Below are 21,117 nucleotides of genomic sequence, written 5' to 3'. Positions count from 1 at the left end.
GAGTTTGTCACCGGACTATTCTGTGTCGTTATCTGTGATTGGCTGGAACCTCAGTCTCCTATGTCTCACCTGCGAGAATAGTCCCGATTACCAAAGACATGCAAGACTTGTAGTCTATCAGGAAAATGAGAAAAAAGCCCCAAACCGTCCAACTTCTGTTTAATTAGCTCTGATCATAAGCTTCCTCGGACTGGACGGAGGAAGAAAACCAAACGAACAGTTGCATGTACACACACACACCCATGGTACCTACTGCAACTCTGTTCTTATTCATATTGTTCTCTGGGGAAAATATGCTTTCTGCTTGTTGTCGATTGTTTGAAGCCAGTCTTTTGTTGTCGACTGTTTGCCATCAATGCAAAGGTCACAAGGATTTGACAGCAGAAACAAAGAATAAAATGAGCAAAATTCCCAGCACTGCTGAAAATGCGAATCGTTATTTCGCTGATGGTGGTCACTAGGTAAAGAAATATGCTCCCACTAAAAAAAAAAAAAAAAAAAAAAAGTGACTCGACCCGAGCTTTAAAAGCAATCTGAATTGCACCAAAAAGTGGTCGACACACCACATCACCGGATTCCTCTTTGCGTCTTCTGTTGGTTTTTTTTTTTTTCTCTCTTACTTATTGTCAGTACTGTTCACTTTTCCATTTTCATATACTGTCCGCGTCTTGTTTTTGTCACAAGCATGATCATGAGTTATATAAATCACGAGTTTCTTTTTATGATTACATGATGCTTCAAAAAAGTGTCGGCTTACACCCTTTCTTGTAGAATACCCTTTAGTCCTTTGTCAAACCTTTCAAGCGTTACGAAAAGTAAAAAATAAAAAGAAAGAATTTCTGCCAAAGAGAACCCAACTAAACCTCGGATAGGCCAAACATATCTTTGACCAAAACAAGGACCATTCCAGTCACGGAGTCTCCGTCGTCCATGAACTCATTGCCCTGCCAGGCGCCAGGATGGACTTGGACCTTGTGCTGTAATCCGAAACTGGACTGGCGGCAATCACTGACTTCTGGGTAGGCAGGTAGGTACGGAGAAGGGGATGGAATGCAGGGCCGAACCCTCCAATCATCAGCAGGAACGACAGCCGTTCGTTCCCCAACATCTGGATGCAGCCTTCAGCCTCGCTGTCGTGAGCTAACCCAAGATGACAAGGCCTTCCGTCTGAGCTAAGGCAGGAGGAACCTCAGCCCCAGATGCCCGCAGTCTCTCCAGGAGGCGACGAGCCAGACAATCCTGGCGATGGGGTGCGCGGCTGCTGTCAAACATCGGCGTGTCAGTCGGAGTAACGCGGGTGGCACGTTCCGCCTTGCTTTAGTCTTTCAGTCCGCCATCCCTTCCACGCTCCTTCCACTCATCAGGGTCCAAACACTTTCCTGGACTCCGCGGAAGCTGTACTGGGGCCGGACTGCAGACGGTGGAGGTCCTGTCAGATGGGGGGCAACACAACATCATCGGGACACGGGGTACGGTAAGGGGTCATGGTGCCTGAAGGCTGAAGGGGCGGGGTACGCGGGTTAGGAAAACAAGTCGGCCGGGTAGGCGGGTCACAAAAACAGCGAGGCGAGGGTCGCAGACGTGCGAGGCAAGCTTGTGCGGGATGTCTACGGCCAGAGCTGGCAGGGGAAGCAACAACAAACAAACTGCCGGCGAGGCGAAGCTTCTTCGTGCTGGCAGCTGCCAGGCTCGACAACTCCAGCATCGTCTGCCACTGAGTGTCATCTCCCCATCCACTTAATCTACCGCCCTCTTCCTCACTAGTGTCGTCCACGCATCTGTTCAGAAGCATGCGCATGCAGTAAAATTATATCAACCAGCAAATAATCAGCATTTATACAGAAATGTTTTCTTAGTAAATAATTTGGACGATATATATAGCCAATGAATTCACATAGGCATAAAATCTTTCAACACCCTTATTCTGGAAACTACGAGCTGGTAGAGAAGCAGACATGCAACCAGACACTACCAACCCAAACCTGCATTGGACAAACAACTTTTGAAGACTGACAAATCTACTGCACACGTCACACTGAAATTAATTCCACTTTTCAATGTGGTAGTGCTTAGCTATCTACTTATAGCTACAGTGATCTCAGACTTAGCTACAATATTTTTCTTAGTTGTACAAATAAAAACAAAACAAATAATCTTCATCCAGTATTACGTCCAACGTCTTCAACGTGAAGAAAATGACCCGGACACTAAGCTATTAGTGACTAAGGCCTCGTGTTCTCTCGACTGTAACTAAAATAAACACTTAGACAGCCTAAAGTTAGTAGCATTGTGACAAGTCAAAGAAGCGAAACTGCACAAACATTTTGCCGCCATGTTCAAACTCAGGCAGTGGAGGAATTTCTCAATATCGTGGGTAGAATCACAGCACGTTCCTACCGTAATCTTGGACATAATGGCCGGGATTATAAACACCTTTAGCTCTGCCATCTTTTTGTTCTTTTCTTTGTGCGGCCATAATGCCGCTCCATTCATCACACGTCTGGATCAAGGAAACGGGTCTTCTGGTCTTACTAAGAGTCATCTATCTCCAGCGCTAAGGCGGACACCCCACTCATATGGATAAAGAAGAAAACGAATAGAGACGATAGTAAGGATAAAAATGCAATATATACACGTCTGATGATAAGATGGCTTTGCCCGGACTGAACCACCCGAACGATATACCGTGTCCTTTTAGCCAAATAAATTGGCCCCTTAGAGACTTGCCTCCCCTTGCCTGACTTATCGCCCCTCCTGCCAGGCTTCGTGCTCTGACAGCGGCAGATAACCCGTCGAGTCTGCCGGTCATCGTCAACACCATCGGGGGTGATGGGAGGACGGCTTCCTATCATGGCAGCCCGAGTATCGTGTCAGCAGAGCTTCTGCGATCTCAAGAAATGCGAAAAGGCTTTAAAAACTTTAAAAAACAAAACAAACAAAAAAAAAACTCAAACCACAAGAACAAAAGGTAGCTGCCGTTTGTGGAATAATCTGTTCCCAAGCCAACGAGCTTCTCTAGTTAACTTTTAAAAAATTTATAGTTCACATAGGTGTCATTCGTAGAGAGCGTGGGTTCACGACCCTCGACTGCTGCAGGCACTGGTATACATAAAGGGACACAACTGCTAGTGCATCCTATATAAACACAGCGAAGTATGGCCTAAACCTGATAAGGAAAAATATCCCCAAGTCTCAAAAGCATTTATTCATCCACCCTGCCGGGTAGTTATAAAAACACAGAACGCCACTACAGGCTCAAGGGAAATGTACTCGAGGTAAGACGATCGACAGAAAGTAAGGCGAAGGATGGAGGAGGCTGGTAAATCAAAACGTTTACATCAGGGTGAATAGGCTAAACGTTTAGGAACACAAACTTGTGCCAAAACTTGACTAACTTTTTTTAAAATACTTTTCAAACACAAAAAAATTGACTGCAAAATGAATGTTGTTCGTCCTTATTCAATATTTTGTACGTTTTTGAAGTTCTGCCTCACTGGAGCTGAAGTTATGAGGTGTCCAAGTTATCGGCAGCTTCTGACGAGATTAGAGGATACGAGGCGGGGAGAGGTGGTGGGGGTGGTGGACCTCAAATGGTAACGTGTGGGTGGGGGTGGCCAGCGGGCGCGAGGGGTGGGGAAGGGGTGGATGAGTCGATTTCTTGGCCGATCTTTCTGGCACGGCCGCTGGCCCGGATGGTCGGCAGTCTGTCTTTGAAGTGTCAGCAATTACAGCGGGCGGCAGGGCTCAGACTCGGAGGCTGTTCCCAGACAAACGATCGCCGCCTGCCAGCCTCTGGCACCGCGTCACGTGACCACACCCGCTGTCAGTCCTCTCTTTACGCGTGACCGCCCGACGGTCCCACCCGTTTCTCTCTTGACGAACGCTGGGGACCAGTTTATTGCATCTTCTGAATTAGGCGCTAGTTCCTTAAGTATTTGCTGTTAGTGATTAGTATCGCTTTCACTATAGGCAAGCAACCGAGTGGTCCGAGGCCAAGAGAGTGTACATTGGCCAGTTGATACCCTGTGGCTCAGCGAACTTCCCCCAGTTGACTCACCTGACATCGCATTCCCCAACGACCGACAAATCTTCGGGACGATTTTACCGTTTACTTTTCATACTTAAAATATGCTTCGGCTGTTTATTTGGAACAGAAAACCTTTTCCTCACAAATGTTTCCAAGCTTTGACAGGTGGACGGCGCTTACATAGTCTGATTTCGCCTGGTGAGGAACGAACGTGTACTAAGGGGTGGATGAGAAGACGACAACACAAAATGCTCCAGACTATTGAGAACTCTGCAATTTCAACGTCCAGCACTCGGCCGAGTTTCTGAAGTGGCACAGAGGCAACCAAAATTAATGATATGAAGGCATAAATATGTGGACAGGTACATCAATCGAGATGAAAACAAACGCGAAGGTCACGGTCATTGCGCGAGGTCAAGCACGGGTCACCGTCCTGCATTGAGTTATATGTTCGATACACCACCTGGTCCTCTCGTCCACGTGGACAGGTGAGAGATGCAGCAGGCCAAGCCACTGACACCTGTCATGTTTCATTTCAAGTAACGCAAGTCACAGTCCGGTGTACTTTGAGTACCTGTCACGAGCTGGTCACTCGGTGATTTGACCGACTACCTTTGACAACACCACCTGCCCAGCAACGGTTGGCAAATGAACAAACCCTAACCCTAACAGCCTAACCCTTTAGATGGTGTTCAGCAGTTGAGATCTAACGAGTCACAAACAAAAAAAAAAAGACGTGTGATTGGTCAAAACGTATCACATGATGGAACCTAAACCCTCGACATAATATTCAATCAGCATGACAGCGCAATGGCTATTGCTCTAATATAATTTTTAGTGGTTGGACACAATACCTGTATAGACTTTACTGGCGCTTGTAGTGGTTTAACCAAAAAAAAATCTTCTCTCAGGTGAGCATGCAGTAAAGGAGGAAGCGAGTGAGTGAACGGGCAAGAGAGCGAGACAAGCAACAACGAACATAAAATAAATATTGTCCCAACAGACATTCCACCTCAAACACCCAACCCCATACATAAATAATGCGAAGGCTGTTAATAAAGTTAACCAAGAAATCATGCAATGTTTACTCTAATCAGCGGCCTCAATAGCTGGCTATCCGAGATGATCGCAGGCAGCTCCTGGGTAATAATTTTCCCGTCGAACCACCTTTTTGTTTCTGCCATCTTATCCGCTAACAAGTGCTCTTTTCGGGAAACAAAAGAAACTACAACACAGCCCGCCTATGCAAAGTTTAAGTGTTCGCTTTTTTTTTTCAGTCTTATTTTCTTCTTTTTCTTCTTGAATTAAAGCTTGCTGGGATTTCTTGCCCCATCTAATCAAGCCCTTTTTTTAAAACCTTGTGTCCTATCAAACTTTACGACGCAGTTCAAAGCAGACGGCACAATCTAATACCTTTCCTTAGTCGAATTTAATGACTGCAGTAGAGCCATTTTGAGCGAGACAATTCTGCCAGGAGCTGCAGTGATCAGTAGAGGATGAAGCGCTCGCGGAAAGAGGAAAAAGTCTCGGCAATTTCTGAATACATTATCCGAGCCTGAAGTAATTGTGCCTCCGTTCCGGCCTGTAAAGACAGATCAAAACTGCCAGGCCCCGCTGATGGCCGTGCCACCATTACCTCCTCCGCCGAGGAAGGAGAAGCAAGCAGAAGAAGAAGACTACCTGTCCATCTTTGCCGGCAACCCCAACCTGAAGGTCCAGTATCAAAGCCAGGCTCCATTCTTTGATGTCGAGCCATCGTAATGGCCACGGAACTAGACACTGAGTACACCTCACTTTGAAGTCGGACATCATTTCCCCTCTCTTGACTTGGCTGCTTTCGTCGTCCCACAGGTACCACCACCTTGCCTTCTCTCCCCTTCCTCCCGACACTACTACCCTTCTTTCTTTCCCTCTTGCTGTGATCGTAAATTTCATAAGCACTCGTAACAAAGGAGACACTTAACGGCCGTCTTAATGTCAATTTTCAATTATGATCTCCCCTGTGTTAATGACTAGGGCCGTGGCGAAACAAAAACGCCGAGAAATCGCAGTCCAAGTGGAGCATCTTCGCCGGCTGCAGGGAACGAAATCGGTTCTCTCCCTTTGCAAGGTCCCCTCCATCCACTCTGGTGTGCAGCTGACCGCTGCGCCGCGCCAGTTCCCAAGAAAACGCCAGTCTCCTCGTTTTTACTTCTCCTTTCCCCCTTCAGCCCTGCAGGCAGACTGCGCCGGCGAAATCAAAGACTTCTTACCGGCTTCCGACGTCGGCACTAGCACTTTTATGCAAAGGTCAATAATGGAGTGAATGATTTAATGGCCTTTGCGCTTGTTTTCGCCGGGGGCCATTACTGCTGCCGACGGCTTTGTTTTCTGATTGGCTAATAAGTTCAGCCAATGGGCAGGGGTTGTTGTCGCGCGACGTGTAGCATCAACAGGTAGTGGAATGTTTCTCCTCATTTCTTCCTCTTTACCTAGTCTCCCCACTTCTTACTTCGATAAAAGCAGGCGATGAAGGGACTGCTATCGCTATTTCAAAAACAAAACTCGCTACACTCTTTTCAATTTTGCCGACTAAGAACTGGTTTAGAGGTGGTCTGACAGCTCTCACATGATGTATAAGCACTATTTCAGTTCCTTTTCAGGGTCCACAGGAAACCATTGCTAGCCACTAGCTTGGGTCGGCCATGTGGCTGGACACGACACCTTACCGAAGACAATCGTCCAGGACTTCGTGGAAGGAGGGCAACTTCGAGGTAAACAAAAGAAAAACTGGTTTGGGAAGGTGAAGGAGTGGACAGGCTGTTCAATGGAGGACCTGCTAAACAGTGCACGACCAGATTTGATGGCGAGCCCCTGCCGCTGCAGCGTCTAATCAAGTGCCCACGGGTGGCGGCTTGCTCCGTATCCGGCTGGTGCCACTTAAAGAAGTGATGATGATTAAAAAGATTCCAGGCTATCTAAAGTCTCAGTTCCTAGCTTAGTTCTCAGATTTAAGTTCCTAGTTTTAAGCCCAGTCAAAAAAGAAGATTTGTTTGTAGTTTAGACCAGATTTTGGGCCTGCAGACCAAGCCAGACCTAGCGGCCGAATCAGCGAGTAACTCATTTTGTTACCTGTCGGGGATGCGTACAGGGTGGATAAAGATTCAGAAGGTAGGAAGGGTTAAAAGCGCGATGACTCTGAACACACGGTGAAAAATGGTAAGGATCTTCATTTTCTTAGAAACAATGCCCTCGATCAAAATCCAGCCAATCAGCCATCCAGCGAATGGTGAGTTACTCCGTTCAGGAAGCGCGCACGCACGAGCGCATGCAAGCGACCGAATGAGATGCGGCTGCAAGAAAAAGTCGTAAATACAACGCAGAACTGCTGCGCTGGGGAAAAATTAGTTGGAAATGATCGGTCAAAGTGGCACAAACATCTCTAACCCTGAAGTCGATACATCGGGAAGACATGACAGCGGAGGTTGATGGCATGGCGAGTGGTGGACCATCAAAAGAAAGCCTTAAACCGTAAAAAATAAACGTTCAGTTATTGAAGCTTATATTTGCAGTAAAACATTAAAAAAAGAGAAATTCCAAACTCTTCCACGACTTATAAGCACTAAAGTCCTCATCCTTCCGCCGAAAATGACTACAGCTAAGGGAAATAAACGTCTATAGAAATAGAACTTAATTATCCAATCCTTTCTGCTTCAACCAAAAGACAATGGACAGCTTTGTTTCCTCAGTTGATCTTAAATGTGAAGTTTCTAGAAAAGTTTCGGAAGTTAGAGCCCATTTCTCCTGCAGCCTGGGGAAGTAACCGTCCCACCGTCAGTTAAAAGTAGTGACGTCACAAGTGTATCGCCTAAGGGGTCAGCAAGTGCTTGAGCATCGACCTCGCTCCAGCTCCTGCTGAGAGAGAAAGCTGCACGTGCCAGGCAGACAGACAGGGGACGCGTGCATGGAGGCTGCAGCATCTCTTCGCTGGAACCAGTGAACCTCCCACCATTCAAGCCTCCCCGCCCCACCCCTCCCTATTTTTTCTGCCCTTCTCCCACCACTTCAACTCCCACCCCTATTCCTCTACCCCCTCTCTCCATCCCAAACTTGTACTGAAAAAAACCTTTGATCAGTTTTCTCGCGCGTTCATTTCTTCAAACGGCCCAGCTTGCGTCCAGACGTTTGATTTGCTCATCGGGCCTCGAGCCTCAGTCATCGAAGAAAAAAAAAAAAAATCTCTTTCTCTGAGAAACCCCCTCCCAACCTTTAATCTCCACTTTTCCGTTTCTGATCTGACTTCCGTCTGGGAAGGCCAGCATCAAACAGCGTTAGTAGTCAGTGGCTACCGACGAGGCCGGGCCCCGTGTCGCGCTTCCCCTCTTCCATCTTGGCCGGCCGTCCTTCCAGCGACTGCGCAATCACACCCGCCACCACCCGGCATCAGCCTCACACCCCTACCTCCCTGCTTCCTTCCCCCCAAGCGCCCTCCTGCGACACATTCACGATCGCTTACTGTCCCAGATGCTTTGTTCCTTCGGAACTCGATTGGCGATCGAAGTGTCACTGTCGGATGGAGGGTTCTCTCTGTTTTTAAGACGCTCGAGCGTCCATTTCGCATTTTGATGAAGCGTCTCACGTAAAACGCACAATGTATTTCTGTCGGCACACACACTTAAAGACCTACCCGAGTACATGTTCTTTTTTAAAGGAATGGTTACAGCATAAGTTCCAAAATATGAACAAATAACTCTCTTGTCGATCGCGGGATTCAACCCCTCTACATATGATAGAACTCACTTTCCACACGTGTAACATAAACATACACAGTAGACACGCCCATCTATACTTATATTCATGCAAGTGCCACCCACCAACCCACCAACCAACACGCACGCACACGTGCGTACAGCACTGCCATGCTATGCAGCGTCTGCGGCCTCAGTGGAACAGGAATGCCTGGCTAATCAAGACCTACTGTCCAGCACCTGCCATCCATTTCCTTCCAGCCGCGTCACAAACACCTGGAGCACGTGCAGCTCGGCCGCCGCGACTGGCCGCACCTGTCACTGTGTATTGGCCCACGTGCCGCGGCTTGTCGTGCAGGTGACACGGACTACATCTTGTTCCGCCATCCCTCCCTCTTCTTCTTCCTCCCATCGCACTCCTTGACGGCATAAACGCCGTGTTGTAAACAACAACAACACATCGTTCTTATCTCACCTCACGCATGACCATGAACATGATCAGGCACTTTTTTTCTGTTTAGGGACCTCTGGGTTATCAACTCAAAGCACTGTAGGCATTTTATAGCTAAAGCACTCGCTAAATTTTAGCGTAGATTTTAGATAATGAATGTTGTTACAATGTTCTTGTGTTTGCTCGTCAAACGTGAAGTATTGTTGCCCTGGAACTGGGCCCGTGAGTATCAGTTATGACACATTCATTTATCATTCATGTTAATGTTATACTGTAGAGGAAATGTTACTTACTAGGTTCACATGTCAGTAATTTAATATCTCCAACGAGCCCCCATAATTGGTCCTCCCCGGATAAAAGACTTAACGACGCGCAAAGTACGCAAGAAAGTAATTTAATAACATTCAAGTGATGCAAAAAAAAACAACAACAACAACAAACAAACTAACAACAACCCCATAAAACATCGCTCATCTAAAAGGGGTTTCAGTGTTATCGGTGCTTTTCGTACTTACAGTGCTCTCAAAACCACCACCGGCTTTTGCAACCTTTGAGAACGACAACTTCTCCTGCCGACCTTAGTGTAACTTCTACCTCTGAGAGGGAACCCTAGTTCTGGTCGTTTGTGGACAGTTTTCGCGACAACAGCTGGAAGTCCCGATGGTCCATGTCGCTAATTACCCCTTGGGTGATGGTTCTCTAACCCAAGCGTTCAGACTTTCTCCCAATTCTTTGTCCTCATGGCTAAAGTCTCGGTCTGGAAGTCCACTGGCGTTGGAAGGCAGCTGAAGACATACCAATGGTTGACCAAGTCCTCCTTTTGCACTCACGATGTGGCAGGAAGTGCCTTAGGAAAGACTTGTTCCCTTGCTTAAACTTCATCAACACATGACACTCAACAGGGGACGACCTCAGGCGAACACACCAACACACATCCTTCAACAAATTATCGACTAGCTCGCGCGAACAGACAATAAAATCACAACCCACCTAATTTGTGACTAGCCCAGGTCTCACAGATGACAGCAAGGAGAACAAAGACTACTTTTCTCACCGTCCTACGGTGTGTAAAGTGCCTTCCGATGTTTTTTCTGTCCCGCAGTCAGATGCAACCGCCGCGATGCCCTCTGACCCTCAAGACGTTCACACCTCCCCTGCAGGCAGCTCCCCCCTGGCGCGCCGCTGTTCACACTTGACTCTCTCAGGGACTTAAGGCCGTCTACCTTACATAATGCTTACACAAGACCCTTTTAATTACCGAAGGTTCCTCTGGGAGTGGATATGTCGACAATTTCAGTCGAGGTCTTTAATCGTGGGAGATTTTCCTGTCCCACTTAAAGTTTCAACCAAAAAAAAAATTTAAATACGACTAGTTAGGTAATAAATTATTTTGTAATGGATAAAACTACATTTAAGATATTGGCACTGAGCTTAAACTAACCACTAGAATAAGGTTTGCAACCCACTAGTCCTTTAAGCTAGAAATCACGGGCTCTCACCAACACTCCACCTCTCTCTCGGGTGCGCGCGCGCACAAACATTCATTTTTCTGTTTACAACAATTCAACTCACAACAAATGTTGCCTGGTCTGTTGACATGCAGTGACGACTACAATTGCTTAGCGAAACACACCCGGTGAGTTTAATGTTAGATCCAGATTTACAAATAACGAGAGAAACATATTGTATAAAAGTACAGGCTGTATATACATTCCTGCACGTGTGTCACCCACCCTATCGACTGTACGATACACGTGTGACCACCCTATCGACTGATCAGCCATATTTCTTTGTTGATATTCCGACATACCAAGTGTTTTTTTTTGCCGGTTGTCCAGGTGTGCAGTGAAGTATTTGTCCTGTTTCAGGAAGCAGTCCCTGTGTTTGTGTGTGCGTGACGATACATAAACATGTAAACATGATGGAAGAAATAGATTATGGCAAAATTACAGGCACCATACGTTCGTCTCAGTCGACTAACCAGCAGAGTGAACACTACTTTAGCTGTTTTCCCATTTGTGATGAACTAAGTGAAGTATATATGACTATTTTCACAGTACAACAAATGCAGTAACTGTGTCGAAGTGTTTGAGACTGACAGAATAATATCAGTTGTTACTAATTTATTTTATATAGGTTAGAGACCTAAATGCCATCAATTTTTTTTAATTTTTTATTTTTTGAAAAAAGAAGAGAGCATTAATTCAAATTTGTCAATCTATATGAGAAATTCTCGACTTTTAACTGTCAGGGAATGTGGTGTTGATGACATACTAGATGAGACAATGTAGATATTGTAGATATGTAGAAACGTGCTATGTATTAAAGTACTAACAAGCAGACTGCTGTTAACACTCAGTATTTCTCAGGGTTTATAGTACAAACATCTTATGGGTTGCTGACTACACCCGGATGGAACTGTACGGATATTTTACACTACACCTCAAGCACCCACCGGCAATAACACCGAACTTGACTCTGTGCACTGCAATGGAGGAAAACCTAAGTTATAAACTCAAGAAATAAAGATTACAATATTTTCACGTGGATGTTTAATGAGGCACTGAACAGCCTTCAATGAAGGGTGAAAAAAATGAATAGGACCATATTACGATAAGGCGGAGGGAGCGAGTAATTGAGTCAGCCCCCCAAGCCCCTCCACACTCACACATGAGCGAGCACGCAGGTAGACATACCTCAGAGAGCGAGAGTGTGCGTGTGTGTGTGAGTGCGTGTGTGTGTGTGTGAGAGAGAGAGACACACACACAAAGCAGACAGGTAAAGTCGAGGGGCACGCTATCTGTTACCGCACGGGTGGAGTGGATGGCCACTTGTACCGCGTTTCAGCAATAAATCTGCCAGTCGCTGCTCGACTCGTGACACACAAGAGCCATCAGTTTCCCAGGTGGAAAGCCAGAGGGAGGCTCAGAAGTCTGAGGATAGCAGCCAAACCCGGTAACACCCCCTCATCCCACCACCACCACCACCACCACACACACAACCCCGTTAGCGATCTCCACCCATAAAACAGATATTTCTCCAGTAACAACAATGTCAACAGATTCCGACAGCCACACAAAGAAGGTCATGTCAGCAGTACCCGCTTCGTCACCCAGAAAATCACTGCATCGCAAAGGCCACTTATTTTGTGTGTTCGTGTGTGTGTTTAGTGCGATATTTTTAGCATCCGGAAACATACCGACACGACTCTAGGTCCAGAAAGCAGTGAAGGAGAGCAGGGAACGGCCCTCCACCCTGATGCGCCCACTTGTCATGCTAAATGGCTTCTTGGCGGGTAGCGTCTCCGGTTATCACTCGCCCTTGAAGGATGGTCTGAGTGGCCCGATGGAACTGCAGTAAGCTGGAAATATCAGCCTGAGAGTAAGAGGGACATGAAAGGGGTACGGTCGGTTTGTTTGCAGACCGTAAAGATTAGTCTTCGTTAGGGTTAATGGAAGCATCTCGTGCTGAACGAGACACGGACGACACCGCTCTCGCCGACCGTTTCATCACGACCACGTGCTGCCGTTGTGGAGCGACAATCATCCATCTCCACTGACAATCATCAATCGTGGCCAGCGGCTTGATTAACTAACACAAGCGGTGGTGGGCATTGGCAATATCCGGCTGGACAGAGACAGCAAGACTTTGTTAACACTGGCAGCAGCGATCAACACCTACAACCACCGGATGATGCTTCAGCATCTTCACTTCTTGTTTCTCTGACAACCTCTATCCATATTTAGGTTAACTTTTCAACTACGACGATGATGATCCTGATGGCGATAAGGATATTGATGAAGAGAGCAGAACTCTTGGTGATATTCTTTTAGAACAAGCAATCTGCTAGAAACTATATTTGAAATCTGCACTCACCTCTCCGTTGTTGATTGGCGTGACAAGTCCTCGGTTGACCAACATTCGAAACCCTGTCTCCAATGCCTGCATGGACAGAAAGAAACAGGGATATTGAGGTTAAGGGTCAAATCATTGCCTAGAGGTGCGCCTGAATCTCGATCTCGATAAATTCAATAATAAAGTTCAATAAAAATTAATAGTTGGGGCATTTTATGAATGCTGAAACACACACACACAGAGTACACACGACCTCCAAACGTTATCAACCATGTTTCATTTATTAGTCAGAAGAAAAAATATCTTCATAAAAACATACAAAAGCCACGACAAGCTAAAAAAAAACAAATGTACAAAAGTAAGAAAATATGAAAATGATATTGCCAAGAAAATGTTCTTGAAAAATCGGCCCCTAAAAATCATTCTTACGATCTTGTTTTCATGTTTTGTATCCTGGCGTGTGCATCATGTACATAGCCTTAGCCTTATCACCTTAAATCTTGCCGTGAGACAGGCTCAGCTGCTGACACAGACTAAAACACCAACTACCACCTTAACTTTTAATCTCTGCCTATGCGAACCCCATCCTTGATATGATAATACATTGCCCTGCACGGGTTTTTATTTTGTCTTTGATTTTTTTGGTTTCGTTTCTGCTTGTTTATTTGCTGGTTTGTTTATTTATTTACGCTTTGAGTTTGTGGGGACATGAAGTCACTTTTGCAGACTACAAACACTAATGAGCAGCAACCTTCGCATGGCTGAGGTCACCACTGACCCATGACCCCTCACCCGCCAACCTCGCCGACCAAAGATCAAGACAGGTAAGGTGAAGCAACTCGTGGCGGCCCCTATGCTGGAGCGCAGCGCCGCCTTACAGTCACCTGCTGGTGACAGGTGCTAACGAGGTGCCGGCTCGCGGTGACCCAAACCCACCCTGCTACCATCTCTCCTTCCGGCCCTTGGGTAGCGGGTGGGTGAGTGAGTCGCTGAGAGATAAATGACGGGTACCGGGGTGAACCTGGCGCGCGTGAAGGTGTTTCCACCGCTACTCAAACTGTGATGACAGGGTCCAATGACATTACAGGTAAGCGTTGTAATCAACAAGTCAATCTACAATTTATCTTACTACAGGTAAGTAGGAGCAAAACTTACAGGCGGGAGCAGGTTAGGTGTCTGAGAACATAGACGTGTTGAAGTCGGGACAGTGTTATGTAAACTGTGTAAGGTGTAATGAAGAAATAATTTGCTCTACATTACGATAATCTCGAAATCGATGGACTTCTGACCTTTGTGCACTCTTCCTAAAATAATTATTGAGTCTGTTCGTGAATTTTTTTTTTAATTTTAATTTTTAATTTTATTTTTTGTCCACACACACGCGCGCATTATTTCACCTCACGCATTAAAGGAACCAGTGGAACGCACCGACGATTGTGTATGTAACGTGTTACTGTGAGCAATGTTGATCAGTAACACCCTGTCTCCCCCTCCACAGCCGTGCGCCCCCTGTAATCAGCCTCGTTACCATGTTTACCTCGGGTGGCGCAGCTCTGGCCGCGTGCTGACGTCCACCACCACCACGCGCTGGCGCCGCTGTTTGTCGCGTCGCTCTAAGACATCCCTCGCGTTCACCGCGTGCTTTGTGGATGCCGCTTGTCAATCAGCCGCGCGGAGGTGGAGTCAGGACCGCACGTGGCAAGGAGGGGGGCGTGGCCGGGTTTGTGACCGTCACGTTCTCTCTCACACACCAACGACAGGATGGCGGAGGGTCGGTCCCCGTTCTACCACAGAATCTCTCTCGACAGAACTTTGTTGTGGTTGTACTTGGCGGTGATTCTAGGTGACCCGACAGGAAACCTACTCACCTCGCAGTGGACTGTGAGTGGTGTGAGGGGGAAAATCGTGGGGAAACGGTTTTCAGAAACACTCGGCAATCCAGAAAAACAAATAAATAACATCACAGGTCCAGTTTTTAATAAAGTAGTCATCATAGACAAGGCCTTACGTAAACAGCACAACACTTATAATAATACCTTAATGTCGAGGGAGGAATGGAGGAGAGGAAAATCAGCTTCCGACGACATTAATTAATCATACAACCTACACAATATTTGTTGCTATTTTTTTTTTTTTTTTAATTGAAGTCACAGGTCAAGTTAGACTGTTTGAAAGTAACTGGTATCCCAACTCTTACTGGAGATATAAGTTGAGACTCCTGAAGAGAAAAGTGGAAGGCAGCACTTCTCACGCATACTGTCGAAGTGACTTCTCCATCACTAATTCACACAGACTTTGACATGAGGTCACCAGGTTCGGTTCACATCTTTGTGCACCCCAATGTTATTTCACAACCATATTTCACATTCCTTACGCATGCTGTTGATGCATTCGCAACCGTCGGGCACTGGGTGCACTTTTAAAAAATATATTTTTTGCATTTTGAAAAGATACAGCATAAAATATCAAAAGAAAATAAAATGTCATAAATTTAAGAAAAAGGATTGGAAAATGAGAAGAGTTTAAAAAAAAATCGTGTTAGATGCGGAAGAAAATACCTCTCTCTTTAACATACAACCAAGAGCTCACTCGTTTTTCTTCTACTTCAATGAAAATCTGCAACATTATTGGTTTAAACATTATGTGTTGATTATGATATGTTACTATGTTTTGCTTTGTCTCCGAGATGTTTCGGTGATAATGTGGAATGATGACAAGTAATGCCAGGTCCCCAGTGTGGAGAAAACCGCGGTGATGGAAGCTATGAAAAACTTTTACAATGTTTGACTTCATAGAAGAGTAGACCAGCAACTGATCGTAGTTCAGCTGTGTTGAGGTAGGGGAGGGAGGAGACGGAAAACAGTGTACAACAAAGATGGGAGGTCTGAGGGAGGGAGACAGACACCGAAAACAGTATACAACAAAGATGGGAGGTCTGAGGGAGGGAGACAGACACCGAAAACAGTATACAACAAAGATGGGAGGTCTGAGGGCGGGAGACAGACACTTGTATTTTATTTCCTGAAAAGGTTGATAACGACTTGGGTGTCGGTTGTCGGCAGCACGGAGGGGCTGAGAAGGGGCTGATGGATTTAAACCGACCAGGCAGGCGTTTATGGAGCAGTTTAGCGGCGTAAGCCAATATGCCAGTGCACCTGTGAGTGTCGTCATCTGCAGCGCTGACACACCGGCACGTAGTAACCGTCACCCAGGAATGTGGCACCTCACCTCACCTCACCTCACCTTCACAGTTCCTTGTGACGCCATCGCGCACAGCCGGGGCTTTCTGCGCGCGCAATGGTGTGTGGTTCTCGCACAAAGGGGGTCGAGGGCCGAAATACGGGTAGCCACAAGTGTTTGCGAGTGTGCCTGCGTGTTTGTGAGATGGACTTTAGACAAAGGGTGCGAGTTTCTCAATCAGAGAGGTGGTTCCGTGGAAAACAGGTATGTGGGAATGTCATGAAGCTGCCTGGTAAGACTACGAATAAATGACAATGAGGTTGGGGAGGAGAGGAGGATGGCAAACACCCGGCGCATGAGTGTACGTGTGTCTGTGGGCGACCGTGCCTGCTTGACTCTGTGGGCGGGATGTGCATAAGCAAACTATTATTTCCTGTGGCCAAACATCTGCACGCTGCTCCAGCAATTACTGTTTTTGCAGCAGGAAACGAAATAAAAATATATACGATACATAAACCTTTCTAGTACCATTTGCACTATATTACACCCCTCACCCTCCACTCGCGCGTGTCTGTGTGTACGCGCACGCATGTAGGTGTATGCATACGGGTGGATGGGAACCTGTTTGCTTTCGATCCCCTCGCCTACCCCTCACCCTGCACCCCACTCGCTACTCACCAGATTCGTCAGGTAGACTGCCAGCGGTCCCCGCCTGCAAAGACAACAAATCGGGCAGATTACCAACTGATCCAGATACGGGCTGGGAACATGCCCTTGACATTTAGCCAACATTTTCTTTAAAATTCGCTTGCTAAAACACGCGCATGTTAAAAACAAGTAAAAAAAATTATACATGAACCCCTGAGTGGGCGAGCAGGAACCAGCTCGTCATAACAAGCCGACATTGCAAACCTGTGCATCTTTGAATGGAAAGGTAAACATCACAGCGCGGTGAAGGTGTGACAGGTCGTGCAGGAACAAGCAAGGGGTAGGTGGGGTAGGTGGGGGTCGCAGGCAAAGGTGAGCAACATGCGGTGGAGGAGGCGCTGGTGTTTATTCTAATTAAAAATGTAGAAGGCTTGGTTAGCTACGCTTGTGTTCACAATAATGTAACTTGACAGCTTTCACAAACATGTTCTACTTTTTAGTCAGAGGCCAGAGGTTGTTGCGATTAAAACCTTAATGACATCTTGGAGAAAACAGAAAGAAATAACAAACACAAAAAACCCCAACAACAACAAATTAAATTCAAAAATTTAAATCTCGAGTAAACTTGAAAAAATAGCTATATCTAGAGTAAATAAATTTTTATAAATTTTGAAATTTTTGAGTAAACAAGTGTAAGAAAACTCGTAATCGTTTGTGTTACACTATTGCTTTCATAAATATACATACAAACACGTGTATCATTTTATATATAAACATGCATCAGTGCAAACGTCTCTGGACGTACATGCTTATGTATCAACACCTACAAATACATGCATTCACTACACATATACTCCAATATACATGCACGTACATCAAATATATCCCAACTTGTAGGTACATCACATTTGTCCGAATGTACACGTATATATATATACCAACCATACATCCACATATATTAGTAAATACACGCCCATGTGCACATAACCTTTCTCCATACTCTCCCATTCAAAGGATGACGAAAGCAAATCACGAAAGGCAGGGAACGAAAAAACGAAGTTTCTCTGTCACCTTCCATGACACCCTAGCCTAGACCCTTGACACCTTTATAGTCCCTCCCCACCCCAATCTTTTTCCTTTTTTTGTGTGTGTACCTCCCACCCACTCCGCGCGCTCACAGGTGCAATCCGCGTTTAGTCTCGCCATGTCCTACAGCGTGTTTGACTTTTCCAACTGTCTGTGCTACCTTCTTCAGTCTTCTTGTATCTGTCCAACGGCCTAAGGCAAGGAAATTCCTCGTCTGTTGACGATATCCTCGATAGACACGTCTCCGCGCGCATCACTTGGTGTGGTCGTCGTGGTTTTGATTAACCCCTTGTGATTCAAAGCCATTCCCGTCGGTCAGCGCTGGCAGCGTCAACAGGCTCCCAGGGAAAAATGCGAACCGCCTAACCCCACCCCGGGTCGCCTTTGGATCACAGACTGAAAGGTGTAGAAGAGTGCAAAAAAAAAAAAATTGTTTTTCCTAATCGCTGGTACACGATACCATTTCCTAAAATCTACCCTGCCCCGACTTTTTTTTTTTCTTTTCGAGATGTGCAGCCACACATCAGTGAACACAACAAGAGGTGAACACAAACGATCAGTACATGAATACATTTGTCAAGAACCAACCGATGGGAGTCTGGGACCACTCAGCAATTACAATGTACAATACAGTTTTTAAAACAGTACCAACCCAGTATAAGATTTCTAAGCTCAATGTAGCCATTTTTTCCCTTTTCAAAATATTTTTAATCAGCAGTGAAAGGTTACAAGAGTAAAATTGTTATACTCCCCATAATTAATGCCACTGTACATAGAAATAATAAAGTTCTAGTTCGTCCTCTATCTGCTCATACTCTAATTCTTTAGATAACTATGGAAACACTTCACATATACCTTTGTGGAGACATGTTCGTCAGTGAGATTTGACAAGAAAGCACAAGCAATAATGAAGGAGTATTTTAAAATGTTTCAAAACATTACAAATGTAAACAAGGTAAGTTTGTATACAAAAGTATATAAAAAAAAGTCTGAAAAAAAATCGCCTGTTGCATGTTTAGCCGTTTGTCTACGATGTATTTTCTGTCTGGAGCATCATGGTTTTCTTTATCTTTCAATCATTAATGAAAATTGGTGATACTGAAACGCAAATCTTAAGTGCTTGCTTTGTTCAACTGCTCTCATCAAACCAGGACCATAATTTTGTACCACTTTCACGCTTGCTCTTCTTTTACTGTTTGTTGAGGTTTTTGTTGTTTGTTTTTTGGACGAAGTCTTTTAATGTAACTCCCCATTCTTTCAGCGAGTTTTGTAGTTGTAAAAACCAGAGAGAGTGTACTGTCAGCACCACCCTTAGTTTTGTTGACAGTCGAGAGCTGCACATCTCTCTATCCACTCCAATCCTCTCTTTTCATCAGCTCGTTACTCCTCTACGACTGACACCGACGAAGAAGCCGGCATCTCAACAAAAGAGTATCGTATAAAAAAAGACAACAATATCTTTAGCTGATTTTGAAAGGTGGGATGGAGGGAGGTTGGCTATGAATCGCACTGAATACTGAAATGATCTCACTGTTTACGAAATCCTGAACCGTTTAACTTTGCATTTATAGTCCCTATAGTCAGACCGTTTTGCACGGAATCCTATATCAGAGGACGTGAGGATAAAAATCGAGACATTAGAGAACACTGAAGTTTGACGAAAGTCTGTGTAAAATAATACTCATTAAAGTGTTTACGGCAGCCGCTCGGCGCTTTTGTGTGCGAGGGTATAATCATTTAGTGGAGTCAGGGTGGAGCTAAAAATAGACAAAAGTTCCATGGAGGTGACCGAAGTGGATGAAATCTTAAATCTCTATGGCGTGCGAGTTTTTGTTCCACGGTGAAGACCTCCGATCCCCATTACCCCCGAGATACCACACGCGAGCACGGCGTACAGATGAGCTGCTAGCTGCTCGGGTTTTGTCAGGTCAAAGGGCAAGACAGATTTTCAACTACAGACATACTTATTTCCCATGTAGGTCTAGTGCTTGAAAGTCACCCTCGTCGAAGGTGTTTTGCGTTCCATTCTCATCTTATAGCAAAGGGGCCCGTGGTATGGGCCAACAGGATTCTTTAGACAAAGATGCAAGAGAAGATGTCGTCCAGCTGCTGTCCTCGAGCAAGATAGTCCGACTCGCTAGGACCAAAGTCGGGTGTCCAAACCAGAACTACATCGGATGTAACAAAATATGTGCCGGTGGGCAGTGATGACTTCGTGGCCAGTCGAAGGCCGAGATGCTTCGCGAAATATCGTCCATCGATGGGAAACACAAAGGGGCAGGGCAGCCATCATCAGCGGAATGCCATCATAAGAATGATGCAAGGCATCGCTCGTTATCAAAATCGTCCTCCATCTTCCGCTAGCGGGTGTCGCAGGTGAGTAGGTGGGCGGTTAGGTCGTTACCTATGCGCGTTGTAAGCGGACAGCTCAAGCGTCCAGACGCCTCCTTATCATTACCATCGTCGTCCTCGTCGACGGTAACACCTCGCCGTCAAGACGCTTAGCTCACCTCGCTCCTACCTGTGCTGCGGACGTCCCCGCCTCACCTTTGATGCGCGCAAAGCTCTCTCGTCTCCGCACGCTCTTGTTAATCTCAGCGCATACCCGCTTTACTTCGCGAGTACCTGTCGGTACCCGGGGTCTACAAAGTGCCACGACCCCAGCCGACGGGTCAAGTGCCCGGGCACGGGGCAACGGCAACCTCATCAGCTACCGGGTGAAGCTGTGTTCGTTGGGCTTTACACGTAACGCGAATGACAAAGGCTCGAGTTCACTCCTTTTCAGACCTTTTTTTTCCCCCATGTACTAATCACCTACGCTCTCATCGGTGCAACCCGACATTGTCCGGCAGCTGTTAAAAACAAACATTAATGGTCAGATCATCGAACAGGAATTTAGCGAGGCCTGGAGTGCGTGTTCGAAATACTAACTGCACAACATTCCACGCCGATGTTTACCCGGTTGAACATTTCCATTCGGTTTGTACGATGGACATTGATTGTATTGGTCGAGTGGGGAAGAGGAGGAGGGAAAGAAGACTGTTTACCATTGTCTGATCGGCCCTCATCTCAACTCTCTCCCCATTGTTTTGATAGTTGTTTTTTTTACCCCCTCCTTCTTCCAGATCCAAGCAGGGCTAATG

At 46.0% G+C, this 21,117-nt stretch overlaps 1 protein-coding gene across 4 annotated transcripts in view; it reads right to left on the bottom strand.

Annotated features, from left to right (window-relative positions):
• The window catches only part of LOC112566249 (transmembrane protein 135-like), an 85,317-nt gene that overhangs the window by 44,974 nt on the left and 19,226 nt on the right, over nucleotides 1-21,117 (bottom strand). For all 4 annotated transcript variants that reach the window (XM_025242301.1, XM_025242302.1, XM_025242300.1 and 1 more), the window contains 2 exons: nucleotides 16,919-16,952; nucleotides 13,082-13,147 (listed from right to left, as the gene is read on the bottom strand). In XM_025242301.1, the coding sequence (XP_025098086.1) occupies nucleotides 13,082-13,126 (45 nt within the window). In that variant the 5' untranslated portion in view covers nucleotides 13,127-13,147; nucleotides 16,919-16,952. The remainder of the gene's footprint in view (nucleotides 1-13,081; nucleotides 13,148-16,918; nucleotides 16,953-21,117) is intronic.

The sequence above is a fragment of the Pomacea canaliculata genome, linkage group LG6 (genome assembly GCF_003073045.1).
Source record: "Pomacea canaliculata isolate SZHN2017 linkage group LG6, ASM307304v1, whole genome shotgun sequence".
NCBI classification, from domain to species: Eukaryota; Metazoa; Mollusca; class Gastropoda; order Architaenioglossa; family Ampullariidae; genus Pomacea; species Pomacea canaliculata.
The sequence above is the reverse complement of the archived record's forward strand: the minus strand, read 5'-3'. Positions and strand labels throughout refer to the sequence as shown.